This window comes from Salvia hispanica, chromosome 3, assembly GCF_029641045.1.
Source record: "Salvia hispanica isolate PSC_SH4W2 chromosome 3, Shi_PSC_v1, whole genome shotgun sequence".
NCBI lineage: Eukaryota > Viridiplantae > Streptophyta > Magnoliopsida > Lamiales > Lamiaceae > Salvia > Salvia hispanica.
In genome coordinates this window covers 17,755,690-17,770,908 of record NC_142694.1, presented here as the reverse complement: position 1 = coordinate 17,770,908, position 15,219 = coordinate 17,755,690, and the positions used below count along the sequence as shown (strand labels likewise).

The 15,219-nt window shown below is 33.1% G+C and overlaps 3 protein-coding genes across 5 annotated transcripts; 1 reads left to right on the top strand and 2 right to left on the bottom strand.

Annotated features, from left to right (window-relative positions):
• The first annotated feature begins 210 nt into the window (after positions 1 to 210).
• LOC125212323 (uncharacterized) lies at positions 211 to 2,619 on the top strand. 3 transcript variants are annotated; one of them, XM_048112451.2, is made up of 5 exons: positions 211 to 352; positions 688 to 1,074; positions 1,640 to 1,949; positions 2,031 to 2,112; positions 2,228 to 2,619. In XM_048112451.2, exons 2-5 carry the CDS (start codon positions 708 to 710, stop codon positions 2,414 to 2,416), a joined length of 948 nt encoding a protein of 315 aa, XP_047968408.2. In that variant the 5' UTR covers positions 211 to 352; positions 688 to 707; the 3' UTR covers positions 2,417 to 2,619. The 3 variants fall into 3 exon arrangements, with proteins under 3 accessions (XP_047968408.2, XP_047968410.2, XP_088924917.1); XM_048112453.2 differs by having other exon boundaries at positions 215 to 356; XM_089068791.1 differs by lacking the exon at positions 211 to 352 and having other exon boundaries at positions 417 to 1,074.
• A 2,384-nt stretch (positions 2,620 to 5,003) lies between these two features.
• On the bottom strand, positions 5,004 to 8,658 carry LOC125217055 (triacylglycerol lipase OBL1-like). The gene is made up of 5 exons (XM_048118881.1): positions 8,299 to 8,658; positions 7,150 to 7,343; positions 6,387 to 6,420; positions 5,493 to 6,091; positions 5,004 to 5,394 (listed from the first exon to the last, which is right to left on the bottom strand). The coding sequence occupies exons 1-5, from the start codon at positions 8,609 to 8,611 to the stop codon at positions 5,113 to 5,115; spliced, it is 1,422 nt and encodes a 473-aa protein (XP_047974838.1). The 5' UTR covers positions 8,612 to 8,658; the 3' UTR covers positions 5,004 to 5,112.
• Positions 8,659 to 10,015: 1,357 nt separating this feature from the next.
• On the bottom strand, positions 10,016 to 13,374 carry LOC125208989 (triacylglycerol lipase OBL1-like). The gene is made up of 5 exons (XM_048108546.2): positions 13,000 to 13,374; positions 12,088 to 12,281; positions 11,520 to 11,553; positions 10,594 to 11,192; positions 10,016 to 10,419 (listed from the first exon to the last, which is right to left on the bottom strand). The coding sequence occupies exons 1-5, from the start codon at positions 13,310 to 13,312 to the stop codon at positions 10,138 to 10,140; spliced, it is 1,422 nt and encodes a 473-aa protein (XP_047964503.1). The 5' UTR covers positions 13,313 to 13,374; the 3' UTR covers positions 10,016 to 10,137.
• Between the last annotated feature and the right edge of the window lie 1,845 nt (positions 13,375 to 15,219).

The following is a 15,219-nucleotide window of genomic DNA, read 5'->3' as shown; positions in this document are numbered from 1 at the left end:
AATTTTATGGTCGGACAGGATAAAGTATTAGATTTAGAGATGTATATATAGATAAGACAGAAATAAATATTTTATTAAAAATTTGAATGATATTTGTGTTGGACAATGGTTATGGGATAGCCTTACTAATCCCACCCTCTTTTCAGATAACATCTATGGATATCATGGAACCGACTGTTTCGTCAACATTCTACTATTCTATTTCCCACTTATTCAAATTTTAAATACCAACCCCACTCCCTATATATATATATTCTTTGAAAATACTCTTCATTTAATTTATCGCTGCTATAGTTTATTCAAGCAGTCGACATCGAAAAGTTCGAGAAGAAAGACAAAGCCGAGAACCCGAGTATGTATGTGTTTTTAGCCAATCCAAATTAATTTAACGAAAAGCCAACTTCTTATTTTACTCGTTTATTACTCATTTATATTTGTGTTTTTTTCTGGTGGTAGTGTATGTAGCTGGAAATAAAAAGATGGGATTTCTTTAAAATGAACTACTGTCCAACCATTTCGATGGATGTCATTTCCTCTGTCGATATATTCAAGAAGCTACCATTTTATTGATATCTTCACCATTAATTCCGCATATGTTTTATTTTTCCTCAAATTCAACGTGTGATCGTTTTATTTATTGTAATAGTATTAAATATAAATACTAACTATATTTGCTCTTATTGTTAGATGTCTCTTAATAGAAAGAAATGAAGCGAAATTCGAAAACGGTCAGATTCTCGGGCGAATACGGGAGCCCGGGAGGGGTGGAGTACGGCGACAGAATGCCGACGTCGTGGAGCTCGGAGAGAGTAGCGAATCCGAATGTTAGGAGGCATGTTGGTGGTGCTGCATTCATGCCTTTCAATAGCTTGAGGGCGTTGCCTTCGAAATGGGACGACGCTGAGCGTTGGATCACGAGCCCGATTTCGAGCTATGGGGCCTCCGCTCAGATTCTGCGGCGGCCCAAGTCCAAGAGTGGGCCCATGGGGCTCACTAGTGGTGTGACTCTGCCTCATGGTAGTATCTCCATTCGTTATAATGTGAAGACAAGTGGTGGTGAAATTTCTTCTCGAGGTATCTTTATTCTAGTCAATTTTGATCCGGGACGAGTTTTAAAAAATAGTTTGATTTTATATATGACATGAGTGGAAAAGATTAGTGGAATGAGAGTTTTATTTTTATATATTAATTTTATTGTAGAATGTGTGTAATGTCTGCATACTAATGAAAAAAAGTAACTGTGTCTTTTATTTATGGATGTCCCAAAATAGCAAATTTTAGTTTTGTAGTAGCCCTTGCATTCAGACCTTTTGTTTTCATCGAAGTTTAGTGTTGTATTAATATATTTCAAATGTGAGTATGGAATGATGTTCTGATCCAATCATTTGCATATTAGTATATTAGAAGTGATAATGTATATCTAGACCAATCCTCAATTTGAAAGCTTTCCACATGTTTTGATGTGGGGTGGATGTCATTGAATGCTTGACTTCAATGTGAAGGAATGAAGGAGCTAATTTGAAGTCCAATTCATTCCAAGTAAAATTCACTTTTCAAATCAATGCTTGTTGTGTCTTCTCTCTGCATTCATTCAGCCTCTGCTCAACATCATCTCTCAGTTGTTGAACTGTATGAGCAGATGAAAAACCCGATAGCGTTGCAAAGAAGGAATCTCCGATTTCAGGTGTTAAACACAAGGACGTGAAAACTCAGATCAACCCTGATAGGAGGCTCTCCTTCTCTGCATCACCTTCCTTAGGCCCGGCTTCATTGCACCAGAACGACGTTCCTGCTTCTAAAGACGAAGTTCGAGATGTCCAAGTTGACAAAGGTATCACTACAGCCGGGCAGCCCAAGAAGCAAGAAGTAATAATGGTGAAGGACTTGATTCATATCCAAAACAAGCCTTCACCTTGGAATGCAGCAGAGGATTCAAAAGTGACATCAAAGTATGTCTAATCATTTTATTAATTCAATAAATATTTATATGTTTTTCAATTGTATGTCATGCGCTAGCTATGTTCATATAGGTTGCAAAGAGAGGACGCGAAAATCACAGCTTGGGAGAACTTGCAGAAGGCAAAAGCTGAGGCAGCAGTTCGGGAACTTGAGGTTTGTGTAGTACTAGTACTAATGTTAAGGACCGTTCACACCTAAATACACGAACTATCGCCCAATTATGTTCGAGCGTTTTAAGTAGCCACTCGTGATTTTTTTATCGCTTCAGATGAAACTAGAGAAGAAGAAATCAGCATCCATGGATAAAATCATGAACAAGCTGAGAGCCTCGGAGATGGAAGCTCAAGCCAAGAGAAACTTGCTGTCGGAGAAGGAAGCACCAAAAGCTCGAACGTCGCGGTCTCATGGAGGATTTGGAGTCTCTAAATACAACTGCTTTCTTTGGCGTAGGAATTAGTAGTTTGTTGCAAGATCTTCTCAAACTTAATTAGCTCTCTTTAGTCTTTAAGCCAAAATGATATATACATATATAGAGCAGCCTTGAGCTGGTTAGTGAGCAGAAATTGTTTCTATTTTATGTACAATAATAGTTCAATTTGGCAGAAAAATTGAGCCACATTTCATTTGATATCCAATATATGAAGACTTTGGGGAATCTAATACTGCAGGTATCATATACAGTAGCTAATAAAAATCTTGAATTGTCTTTGAACAAGAGATTTCGAAGTTGATGCTTTTGTGGTTTTCCTACTTCTTATGTTTATTCAATATATAGGAGATCATTTTGTCATAGAATAAAGTAGTACATAAAGGTGGTGTTCGGTTTCTTAAGATAAAATAGTACTACTGCCAGGATACAGTATAATCTACGAGTGAATTGTTCGTGAAATTATTTTAGTTGGAGAGAGTTGACCATGACTAATTATCATATGGTTATTATTCATCTAAGATTAAGTTATGAGATTCAATCTGATAAACCAAACACAATACATAATATTTAATTTCGAGATAAAATTTTGCAAATCGAATAATCCAAAATAGACATGAACCCTCAAAATTGCACTGGTCTTTGAATAAACAAAAAACATGGAAGGTCCCTGAACTTTAATATATATTAGTAGTATCAGTTAACTATAATAAATTTAGTATGATAATAGTAGTAAATACCAAATCTATTTTTTTTTTTTTACATATTTAATTTTTATAAGCATGTGATGTTATTGTAACGTATCGTGGAAACTATGTATTGAGAACCGGCTGGCCGTCATTTAGGCATGCTTATTCGGCCTATTCCGATTCTAATCGGATCGGTTGACCGGCTAACCGGTTTCAAATTTTCATAAATTCTAGAACCGGAACTGATGTGTAATTTTAATCCGAATTTATTTATAATTTTAAATAATTCAATACTAATAAAATAATAATCCAACATCTGAAAATATAACAAATAATACCTAAAAATTCAAATAAATACAAAAAAAAATACAAACCAACAATATAATAATATACAAACTAGTTTATGTTGGCAATTCTTTTATAAAAAAAAGGAGTTCTAAAATTTAGCATTTTTTTAAAAGGAGTTTTAAAATTTGAATTCCATTTTTCTTTTTTTTTCTTTCTAAATAAATATTCAATGAAATTTCCAATACTAATTGATCTTATTGTGACTTTTTGGTTTAATATTGAACAATTAATAAATCATTCACAAACAGGTTAAAATCGTATATTAAATGAATTGGTACATAAATTTGTTATAAAGTTAAATTACTATCATATGAAATGATATTATATTTGCATAGTTCTTTCAGAAATTAAAAACAGACTTATGATGTTCTACTCATAGGAGTTAGTTCATAAAAAATAGATTGAGGAAATAATTGTAGATTCAAAGTATTACGGTTTAAACATTTTAAATACTTTAGAATACATAGCTCACAAATTTAACATTGTTTAAATCTTATAAGCACTAATGTTTTAAATTATTTTTTTTCAATTCAATATTAATTCAATTAAATTAGATTTTACTCCCTCCATTCCATGTAATATAGTCATTTTGTCATTTTGGTACGTTCCAAGTAATAGAGTCATTGTCCTTTTAATAAAAGTCAACACATTTTTATATACTTTACTTTCTCTTACTTTTTTCTCTCTTCATCTCTCTACCTTTTTCATTTTCCACTTTATTCTTCATTTACTTAACTCACCTAATACAATTTTTCTTAATCTCCGTGCCGAAAAGAAACGCCTCCATTACTATGGAACCGAGGGAGTAGTATATTAAATTATAAAAAAAATAAAATTGAATTGTAATTTGATTCCTAGGTAGGAACCGATTGATTCCGGTTAGAATATGAACCGGTTTTATATAAAAAGTTGGAACCAGTACCGGAACTGGTATCGGTTTTCCGGTTCTCAATTCCTCAATTAACAGACCGTTTCTGATTAACTGAGAATCGGAGAACCGTTTAAGAATTTTAAGCTTTTGTTCTTTATTTATTTATTTATTTATTTATTTGATCAATTAAGCTTTTGTTCTTTATTTATTTATTTATTTTATTTGAAATTTTAATTTTAGATATTATATTGATACATGAGTATGCATTATAATTTATTTTAATTGATTTGGAAATTAATTAGTGAGATTTGGTTATAATTTGTGATTTATAATTTGAATGAATTTGATAATATAGATTTATTGAACTTTTATTCATCACCATCATAATGTAAGATTTCATTAAACTTATACAAATATTATGTATTTTAGATGAATAGAAAAAGAGAGTCTCTTTTGCAAAAAATTTTATTTTAGTTAATCATGTATTATTATATTAATTAGGTCAAAATCATTAATCTGGTGTTTACCGTTTGTTTTTAACGGAATCATAAAAGGAGGACCAAATCAACGACGGTTTCATTTGCTATGGACCCGTTTTTCAAAAAGTGAATATTTTTGACCAGATTCGTATTTTGACCATATGTTTAGTTTTTTAAAAAGTGAATGTTTTGGACCAAATTCATATTTTGGTCATATATTTAGGACTCACTTTTGACCTTTACTCTTTACTTTATTTTTTCATCAAAGTACATTCTTCTTTTCTCAACGCATCAATCATAAATAAAAAATACTAGCAATTCACGACACAAATTTGTCCATTATTGCGTCTTCAAAGTTTTCTGTCCATTCGAGGACAGAAACACGTCTTCCGACAATCCCAACCTCGTAGAATTCACATAATCTTGAGGGCAATGCGCCGGCACTCCGGCAACCAACACTCCGATCACCCGAAACAATCGAAGCAGACCCCCTTCCGCGTAATCCGGCCCCTTAAAATACTTTATAATGAAACTTCTAATCAGCTCCCAACACGCATTGAAGAACTTCGGAATCATCCATATTATCGAAAAATAATTCTTGTCGGGCTCTTCCTCAACAATCTGCACAAAATTATATTTCATATAATAATAATAATAATAATAATAATAATAATAATATTTTGTTAATCTAAATAATAAAAAAATGGAGGAGGACTTACTTTTCCTGTATACAGGCTGTTGAAGTAAATGCAGGTGCCGAAATGCTTGAACAAGAAATTGGAATCATCATAAGGCAATCTCGGCACCAAATCGTAGCTGTAAACGAATCTGATGCACGTGAAATGGTGCTTTGCGATTAGATCATTCATGTATTGTCCGAATTTGTCATCTCCAACTCTTGGCTGTCCGAATGTGTAGACGCCTTCCAATCTATCGAGCAAGAATGAATCTTTATGATGACCAAGAATTGCCGGGAATAAAACGGCTAGCGCGCCGCCTAGGCTGTGGCCGGTGACTACGAACTTGGCCTTTTCGTTGGCTTCGAGAAGCTTCCTGAGCTGTTTCTTGATGGCGTAATACGCGGTTTCTTGTTGCTCGGGGTCTTGCTCCTCCGGCCAGCCTTTGCTCTTGATCAAGCCGAGAGCTTTCATGAATCCACCGTGCATTTTTCCCATCCCGTGTAGCTCGTACCAGGAGAGATCGACGTCGGAAGACCATGCGTCCGCGTCAAAGGGCTCTGTTCCTCGGAATGATACGACGATTGTGTTTTTCTTGTCGTCCATTATGAAAGCTTGTGTTGTGGTTTTTCCCTGATAATCTGTGGAAATTTATTTTGATTTTAGCAAAGCATAGTACTGCTAAGATGAGATGAGTTTCATTTTTCACTAACGCTTCTTTTTCTTTCTGTCGCTCTTTTAATTTACCAATTATGTATTAAAACCGGTATAATTACTTTTCGTGCAAGGAATATGTTTTATTTTTTGCTTCATGAAATGATGTTTTTATTACTATTTGATAAAAGTGGAGTAGTGGAGCATAATTAAACTCTATCTATAATATTACTCAATTGTGATAGTATTTGAAAAATGATGAGTGTGTTTTTCTGAACTCACCATTCCAGAAATCGTATGAGTCGACGAAAGTCATCTGCAGGGAAGCAAACAAAAATGTGATTAGAAAAATTCATTTGCCATGACCTAATTAAAATTAAATTCGATACTTATTTTATCGTTTTTACTCAAATGATACAGTGATAGAAATTCAATATCGAATTTATATATATGATAAGGGTTTGGCTCTGTATAATATTAAGATGCATGCATGTGACCACTTGAATATTCTATGTATGGTCGGGTATATAAATAAAGTGAATTGAATATTATTGTTGATTCTATTAATGATATCTTATCGCAACAGCTACCCAATTAAAAAAGTAAATAAATTGAAATTCTGGTTGATTCTAGCTGCCCAAGTGGGTACACAAAATTAAATTACACCAAAACAGACAATTATTAACTATTAGTATGAAGGGGTCCACCTAATAATACAAGAAAAACTTTATAATTCATTTTTATAAATATAATGATATGATGATGTTATCTTCCAATCACGAATCATGTGTTGAAAGGTAACCCAATGTGGATGATAAGGAGTAATAGTCTAAAATATATACTGGAAAGTGGGTGCATTGACCCAAATAACCTAATTAATGAAGTCTTCTAACAAGGGTGGGATATTTCATTTTTATATTCCTTAATGAAACTAACCTGATTGAGAAAAATATAACTGACCTCTTCCATAAGAGTGTACTACTATATTGAGTTAGGCAAAACTGGAGTATTAATTTGACTTAAATAACTTTTTTAGTATACCTACCTTCCAATGGTCCTCAACAACAGATTTGATGTGTTTCTTGTTCTCATAAGATGCCTTGGCCGCCATTATAGAAAGTGCAGCATAATATCTCTTCTCGCCGGGAATGATTGTCGGGTCTAGTTGGATCCGTTTGTCGAGGTTTCCGATGAACGAGAAATAATCCTTCGATGTATTGTCTGGTCGAACAACCTTTGCTGTAAAATGGTAAATATCAATTAAATTTTAAACTATATCCCCTTTACCAAAATGCATCAGTTTTCTAAATTCAATATGTTATGCAACTTTGTATCAAAATTATCACACGTCCATTTATATAATTTTAATTTAAGTACAACCATTTATTAAGGCTGCATATTTATATAAAGCAGGTGACCTGCCGGTGAGATTTATTAGTTACTAGTATGCATGGAAGAAAAATTAAATAATACCTAGTGTTTGGAACATAGATCATCTTTGTTGATTTTGTATAGCTGGCGTGGAGAGTCTTTTAGCTTAATTTAATTGATAATAATCACTAAGTACGATTTGTATTAGTTGGAAAAGGTCCTACAGCAAAGTTCAATCAATGCTAAAGATAACATTTTTTAAAGGACAAGAATATTATAATAATTTATTGGTTTGGAACTATTGCTTTGTAAAGTGTCCACTAGCTAACAATATTTAACCACACTTTATTGAACAACTAGTTAGACATAGGCATTATACTCAATATTCCCTTTAGCACGTGAAACTGGGATTTATTCAAAATAAAACAAGATGTAAAAATCACAAAGATGAAGTAACAAGAAATACATAGGTGTCCTTTCTTGGATGCAAAAATACACTCTTCCCTTAGCTTCCAATTTACAAAATCCATAATCTTAATATGAAGCGAAAACAAAATATCGTGTTCAGATTGACTGTTTTGATTTTTATGAATTTACGTTTCTCAATTGACCATTGACAAATAAATGAAAGCCAACCAATTCTACGTTATTATAAAAAATAACTAAAATAATGCTAGTTGAATATAGATAAATAGAAGACGGAGATGAGAAAATGGTGTCTATATACTAAAAATCGAAATATAATTTTTGTGAACGAACTTAAAAATAATAATAAAAAAAAGACTATTGATCGTGGACTGATGAGAGGTTAGAATGTGTATACCTGTAAGAGTATTCTTGACGAGGCCGAAAAAGCCTCCATTCCCGGAGAGCAAATTGAGCCAATATTCGACACCGGAGCCAAAGGACGCCATAGGCTTAGCCGTTGCCAGCAAGAATTTTTGCGCTAGAATAGAAATAAAAATGATCCATCGGCGGCCTAACGGCTCCTCGGTGCCATCAGGGCAGTCGACGAATTTTCTCTTGGCGATATCGCTGGAGAAGAGGATCTTAAACACATCGCCTAGCTCAGCATCTTCAGGATTTAGCAGCATGTAGTTGCTGCAGAAGGACTTGTCGCAAGGGGGGCTAGACATTGTTCAGATGAATGTACGTGTCTTAGAAAAATAATGTAAGAATTGGGGATGTTGTGGAAAAGAGGAAAATGGGGGTCATATATATAGACTAATAACTTTACACTTTTTATTAATTTATTTTATTTTGTTGCATGGTGAAACACGTTTTTAATTTGAGGGATATTACAGAGAAACATCCTGTCTTGTACCTTGACTTGACAAATTGGGGGGCAGTTGAATAAAAAAGAAAATAATGGAGCTACTGTGCTAAAAATGATTTGATTTTTTAGTTTGAACTTGGTATTATTGCTAAAAAGACAAGATTGAGAAGGAAGTTTCGCCAGCCGAGTATGACCCTCTAATTTGTCGGAGGAGAGAAATATATACACTAATTTCTATTGTGTGGATTTATTTTAATTGAATTTCACGTATAAGATTTAGTGGAGTATAAGTTACATAATTATATAGAATACATTATATTTATCAATTCGATGGAGTTATTGGGGAGAAAATACTGGGAGAGGGAGGAGCTTCACTATTTTTATTACTGTATTGTTAAATTTGTCGAAAGAAACGAATACCAGTATTAATTTTAGCTTTTACTAAACGGACAGTTATGAATGTCAATCGAGTCTACTTATTTGGATTGTAGGGCTATTTGAATATGGACCATTTGGATTATAAACTTTTTAAGTCAATCTGGCTAAAAATAGTACTACTGTAATAATTTTTTAGCTAATACTCTCCTTGTTCATTTTTTTGGTGTGTCCACAATATTAGTCCGCTTGCAATTTTAGTAAGTTTTTAAGGTGGACTTCATTCTCCACCAAAGATGCTTAATTTACTGCTTCCTTTTATCTCTCATATTTTATCAATTTCGAATTACAAATCATATTGTTCCCAAAGTTTATATTTTTAGGGGACGGGGTGAGTATATTTTACTTGATAATTTATATCTATAATAAATGAATATACATATAATGATACAGCTGTGTGTTAATTCAACTTGGAACTAATGTATAGCTAATAGAGATACGAAAATACATTTTTTTTAAATAATAGCAATTATTTTTAATTTATATATGTATATAATTTTTCATAATAAGTGAAAGTAAATAATAATAAAATGTATAAATTTTCAAAAATGAATCTATATAGAATTTTTTACGTACATTACAAAATACATATTGACTAAGTTTTAGAAGTTTGAAAAATATAATGAAAAATTGAAAAATGAATAATGAGAATGATCCCATTTCGAGCCAATCCTGGGACTCAGGTTAATTTTGGGTCTACCCTATTAGATTGGAGAGTATCTGGTTTATGCTCATTCCGATTGTTACTTTTTCGCGTTATAAATTTTTAATGCTAGTATGCATAACAATGTTCTTGACAATGAAAAGCCACGCTATCAATAATGAGAGATTTAACCAAAATGACAATAGAAATCTTATTTAACATCAACGCAACATTCTTGGTCTCCAAAGCTATCTTCAGAATACATCAACCATAAATAGAAAAATATCTCAACATCACTCTTTTATCCATTATTGCGTCTTCAAAATTTTCTGTCCATTTGAGTACACAAACACGTCCTCCGACAATCCCAACCTCGTAGAATTCACATAATCTTGAGGGCAATGCGCTGGCACTCCGGCAACCAACACTCCGATCACCCGAAACAATCGAAGCAGACCTCCTTCCGCGTAATCTGGCCCCTTAAAATACTTTATAACGAAACTTCTAATCAGCTCCCAACATGCATTGAAAAACTTCGGAATCATCCATATTATCGAAAAATAATTCTTGTCCGGCTCTTCCTCAACAACCTGCACAAAATTAGTATTTAATAAAATAATTCTATTAAAATTAGTCACTATTTATTTACGGTAAATTTCACTCTCATTTTAATGAGGTGAGACTGAATTTTTTCCTAACAAAAGTAAAATTCGCGCCATCTATTACTAAGCCTATTTTTTATGGACGGAGTCAGTAGGACTTACTTTTCCGGTATACATGCTATTGAAGTAAATGCAGGTGCCGAAATGCTTGAACAAGAGAGTGGAGTCATCATAAGGCAATCTTGGCACCAAATCGTAGCTGTAAACGAATCTGATGCACGTGAAATCGTGCTTTGCGATTAGATCATTCATGTATTGTCCGAATTTGTCATCCCCAACTCTTGGCTGTCCAAATGTGTAGACTCCCTCCAATCTATCTAGCAAGAACGTATCTCCATGTAGGCCTAGAATCGCCGGGAATAGAACGGCTAGCGCGCCGCCTAGGCTGTGGCCCGTGACTACGAACCTGGCCTTTTCGTTGGCTTCGAGGAGCTTCCTGAGCTGTTTCTTGATGGCGTAATACGCGGTTTCTTGTTGCTCGGGGTCTTGCTCCACCGGCCAGCCTTTGCTCTTGATCAAGCCGAGAGCTTTCATGAATCCACCGTGCATTTTCCCGATCCCGTGTATCTCGTACCAGGAGAGGTCAAAGTCGGAAGACCATGCGTCCGCGTCGAAGGGCTCGGTTCCCCGAAATGCCACGACGATGGTGTCTTTCTTGTCGTCCATTATGAAAGCTTGTGTTGTGGCTTTTTCCTGATAATCTATGCAAATTCGCAGCGAAAAAAAAAATAGTCATATTTTTTCATTTTATCGAAATTAATCCTATTTAATAAATTTATGTCTAATGAGATTGAAAATTTTTCACCAATTTCAACTATTTTTCTCTATATATTTATCTTAATATATTAATTCTGCACTAAAACTCGTATAATATTGATTAGTTTTATGTTTTATTTTTTCTATTTTAGTAAATAATATTTTTCTATTATTTGATAAAGTGATGTAGTGGAGCATGAACTCTATTTGTAAAATTAACTCATTCAAGTGGTGTTTGAGAAATGATGAATGTGTTAATTTTCTGAACTCACCATTCCAGAAATCGTAGGAGTCGACGAAATTCATCTACATGGAAGCAAACAAAAATGTGATTAGGACAGATTATTAAAGAGGAAATCTATTTTCTACTATAACATAATTAAATTCAATATCGATATTTTATGATAAGGGTTTGGTTGGCTCTATACATATATAAATAAAATAAATTGAAATTATTGTTGACTGAATTCACAAATCTTATCGCAACAGCTGCCCAAGTGGATATAAAAAAAAAGAAAAAGAAAGGGACCCACATAATTAATAGTAATACAATACAAACTTTACGACGCATTTGAATATAACATAATGATGTTATCTTCCAATCACGAATCATATGAATAAAATGGCATCTCAATGTGAAAGATGAAAACAATTTAATATTAATCGAAGACTTTTGTCCACAAAAATAAAGTAACCAAATGAACAAAATATCTACTGGAAGAGTGGAAGTTGTGTGCCATTGACCTAATTTTCAAAGTCTTCTAATAAGAGACTTAATTAGATTAATTTTAAATTAAGTTGTGTTAATTTGACTTAATAACTTATTTTTAGTATACATACCTCCCAGTGGTCCTCAACAACAGATTTGATGTGTGTCTTGTTCTCATAAGATGCCTTGGCCGCCATTATAGAAAGTGCAGCGTAATATTTCTTCTCACCTGGGATGATTGTCGGGTCTAGTTGTTGCCGTCTGTCGAGGTTTCCGATGAACGAGAAATAATCCGACGATTCATTGTCCGGTTGAACAACCTCTCCTGCACGTGTATTTATAAAATGTTAAATACTAATTACTTTAAGTTCTAAATTATATCCGTTTATATAAAATGTGTCAAATTTTATTTTTATTTTTCAGTTTTCAAACTATCAACTTTATACTAAAATTGTGTAATGCAGGATTATACGTACGCATGGAGAAAATACATAATAATTTTTTCCATTTTTAATAAGTGGGAATGGTTCATTCGAAATTAGCAAATAAGAAACTTCCGGACTATGAAACAGATCAATACACGATGTACTAACTTATTACCCACATTTTACTACTAGAAAAAAAGGGTAAATAATTTACTTTAAAAATGGAAATTATATTCCACTACTCATCTAGTGTAAACCATCTTTTAGCTAAATATAATTGATAATAATCAACGGGTCACTAACTATCATTAAGTATTGGTTAGGAAAGGCTAAAGATAATCTTTGAAAAGTCTTTAGGAAAATATAATAATCTATTGGTTTGGAACTATGGTTTGGTCCACGAGCTAACAGTAAACCAGATCCTATCCACTTATTCTCATTCCCTTTAATTCATTATTTCTTTACACTTATCCCTTTTATTTTTATGAATTTATGCTACTAGCTCTAGAATGGAGTATTGTTAATTAAAGGTGGATAAATATTAATAAAGAAAAGATATTATCAAAAATAGGAAGAGACTATTGATTGTGGACGAATGTAATGTACGAACGTGTATACCTTTGAAAGTATTTTTGATGAGGCCGAAAAAGCCTCCGTTCCCGGAAAGCAAATTGAGCCAATATTCGACACCGGAGCCAACGGCCGCCAAAGGCTTAGCCGTTGCCTGCAACAATTTCTGCACTAAAATAGAAACAAAAATGATCCATCTGCGGCCAAACGGCTCCTCAGTGCCATCGGGGCAGTCGATGAATTTCCTCTTTGCGATATCGCTGGAGAAGAGGATCTTAAACACATCGCCTAACTTAGCATCTTCAGCATTGAGCAGCATGTAGTCGCTGCAGAAGGACTTGTCGCAAGGTGGGCTAGACATTGTTTAGATGAATGTATGTGTCTTACAAAAACAGTGTAAGAAATTGTGTGATAGTATGAAGAAGAATAAGAAAGTAGGGTCATATATATATAGATGAATAACTTTCTACTTTTAGTATATTTTAAAGTTTTTTTTAGTACTGTATATTTTATGCTTATTAATTACTACTATTGCATGGCGAAACACGTTTTTTTAATTTGGAACCTCCCATTTCCTGCAGGGGCCATGGGAGAAATAATTGAGCTTATAATGTGCTAAAACGATATGATTGTTTTGTATGGTTGTGGATATTATTGCTGAATAAAGATGATAATGAATTGAAAATGACGTTTTGCCAGCCCAGAGTGGCCCTTTAATTTGTCGAGGGAGAGAAAATACAAAGACTACTTTGTGGAGTGTACCGACACTAGTTGGAGTTTTAAATAATACAACCTTTGTCGGTTCTCATTTGGGTCGGTACGAATTTTAAGAAAATGTAAAAAAGTCCGTGGAAAAAATTTGTATGGTAAAATGAAAGAAAATTGAAAGGTGTTGTTTGAAATTTATCAACAACCCTTTGTAAAGTCTATATTGAATCTTATGTGTGTATTTTATAAAGTCTAAATGATTTGTATACTAAATTTGAACTAGTACCAAAGTCTAAAAAGAAAATTATGTAATTTTGACAAAAATTAAAGAGTTAGTAATATTTATACCTAATCGTTTAGACTTTTATCAAATCTGTCATGAGATTCAATTTTGGCATCACACTGATGAAATAGCATACTTAAAGCTTATATATGTGTGTATTTTACCATGTGTCATTTCTAAGAAAAAATATTGTCTATCTAATTTCACATAAATAAGCCTTCGGCATGCATTTGAAAACCTTAATTGGGATAGCAATTATAGTTAACCAAAAATCAAATCCAATTGGTTTGAATCCAAAATTTGGATGATATGCTTCTTGGAGCCCATATCATTTCTTCCCACATTCTCTCTATCCTTCTGCTGAACCTTCTGCATCCTCACAGAGTAAGACAATAAAAGTATGGAAGGTATGGAAGGCTCTTGTTTGATTCTATCTATATTCTTCTTCTCATAGGTATACCTTTTCTCGTCCAACATGTAGAATTGCTATTTTAACAACTTTTTACTCAATTTAAAATTGTAAATTTGTCAATAAAAATTAGCGTGGGTTCAATTCAAAATGTCAAGATTCAGGCCATATAGTAACCCAATATTCAATAAGTAGTACTCAACTACCTCCGTCCACAAAACATAAACTAGTTTTACCATTTGGGTTGTCCACTAAAACTAGACTAATTCTAAAAATAGAAAATTTTAAACACTACTAATAATGTGGACCCCACAATCCATTAACACTTCTTTTAACACCTTTATTCTTCATCTCTTAATTTATCAATTGCACACTGTCTATTTTTTATAGGCGGAGGTATGCAATAGATGGGTGTTCTCTGCCTATGTCAATTTTCCGGTTCACATCAGTCAACTAATCCGATTTTAATGCCCAAACTGGATCGGAGAACGCGCTAATTTGGGGCTGTACTGACGCAAGATATTTTTCAATTTTATTAGATATTCATCCTCACATAACAATACAAGAAAATTTTCCATTAGTAACTTAATTTTTGAAAAACTGTGACAGTTATAAATGACACTAGATAAAATTATTACATGTTGTAAATGAATAGCTATTATATTTGTCAGAAAGACTAAAAACATGTGACAAAATTTATATTGGACTCGAGAGATTCTGTAGTTGCGCCCCTAGCAAATGCACGACAGATTCTGAACTAGGGTTTTAAAATTGGTATCAACAAAACAAATTTGAAAGGAATTAAAAAATCAATTTTGTGGTAATATAGTGGTTTGATCATTTGAGATAATTGAAAACAAAAGTAGTC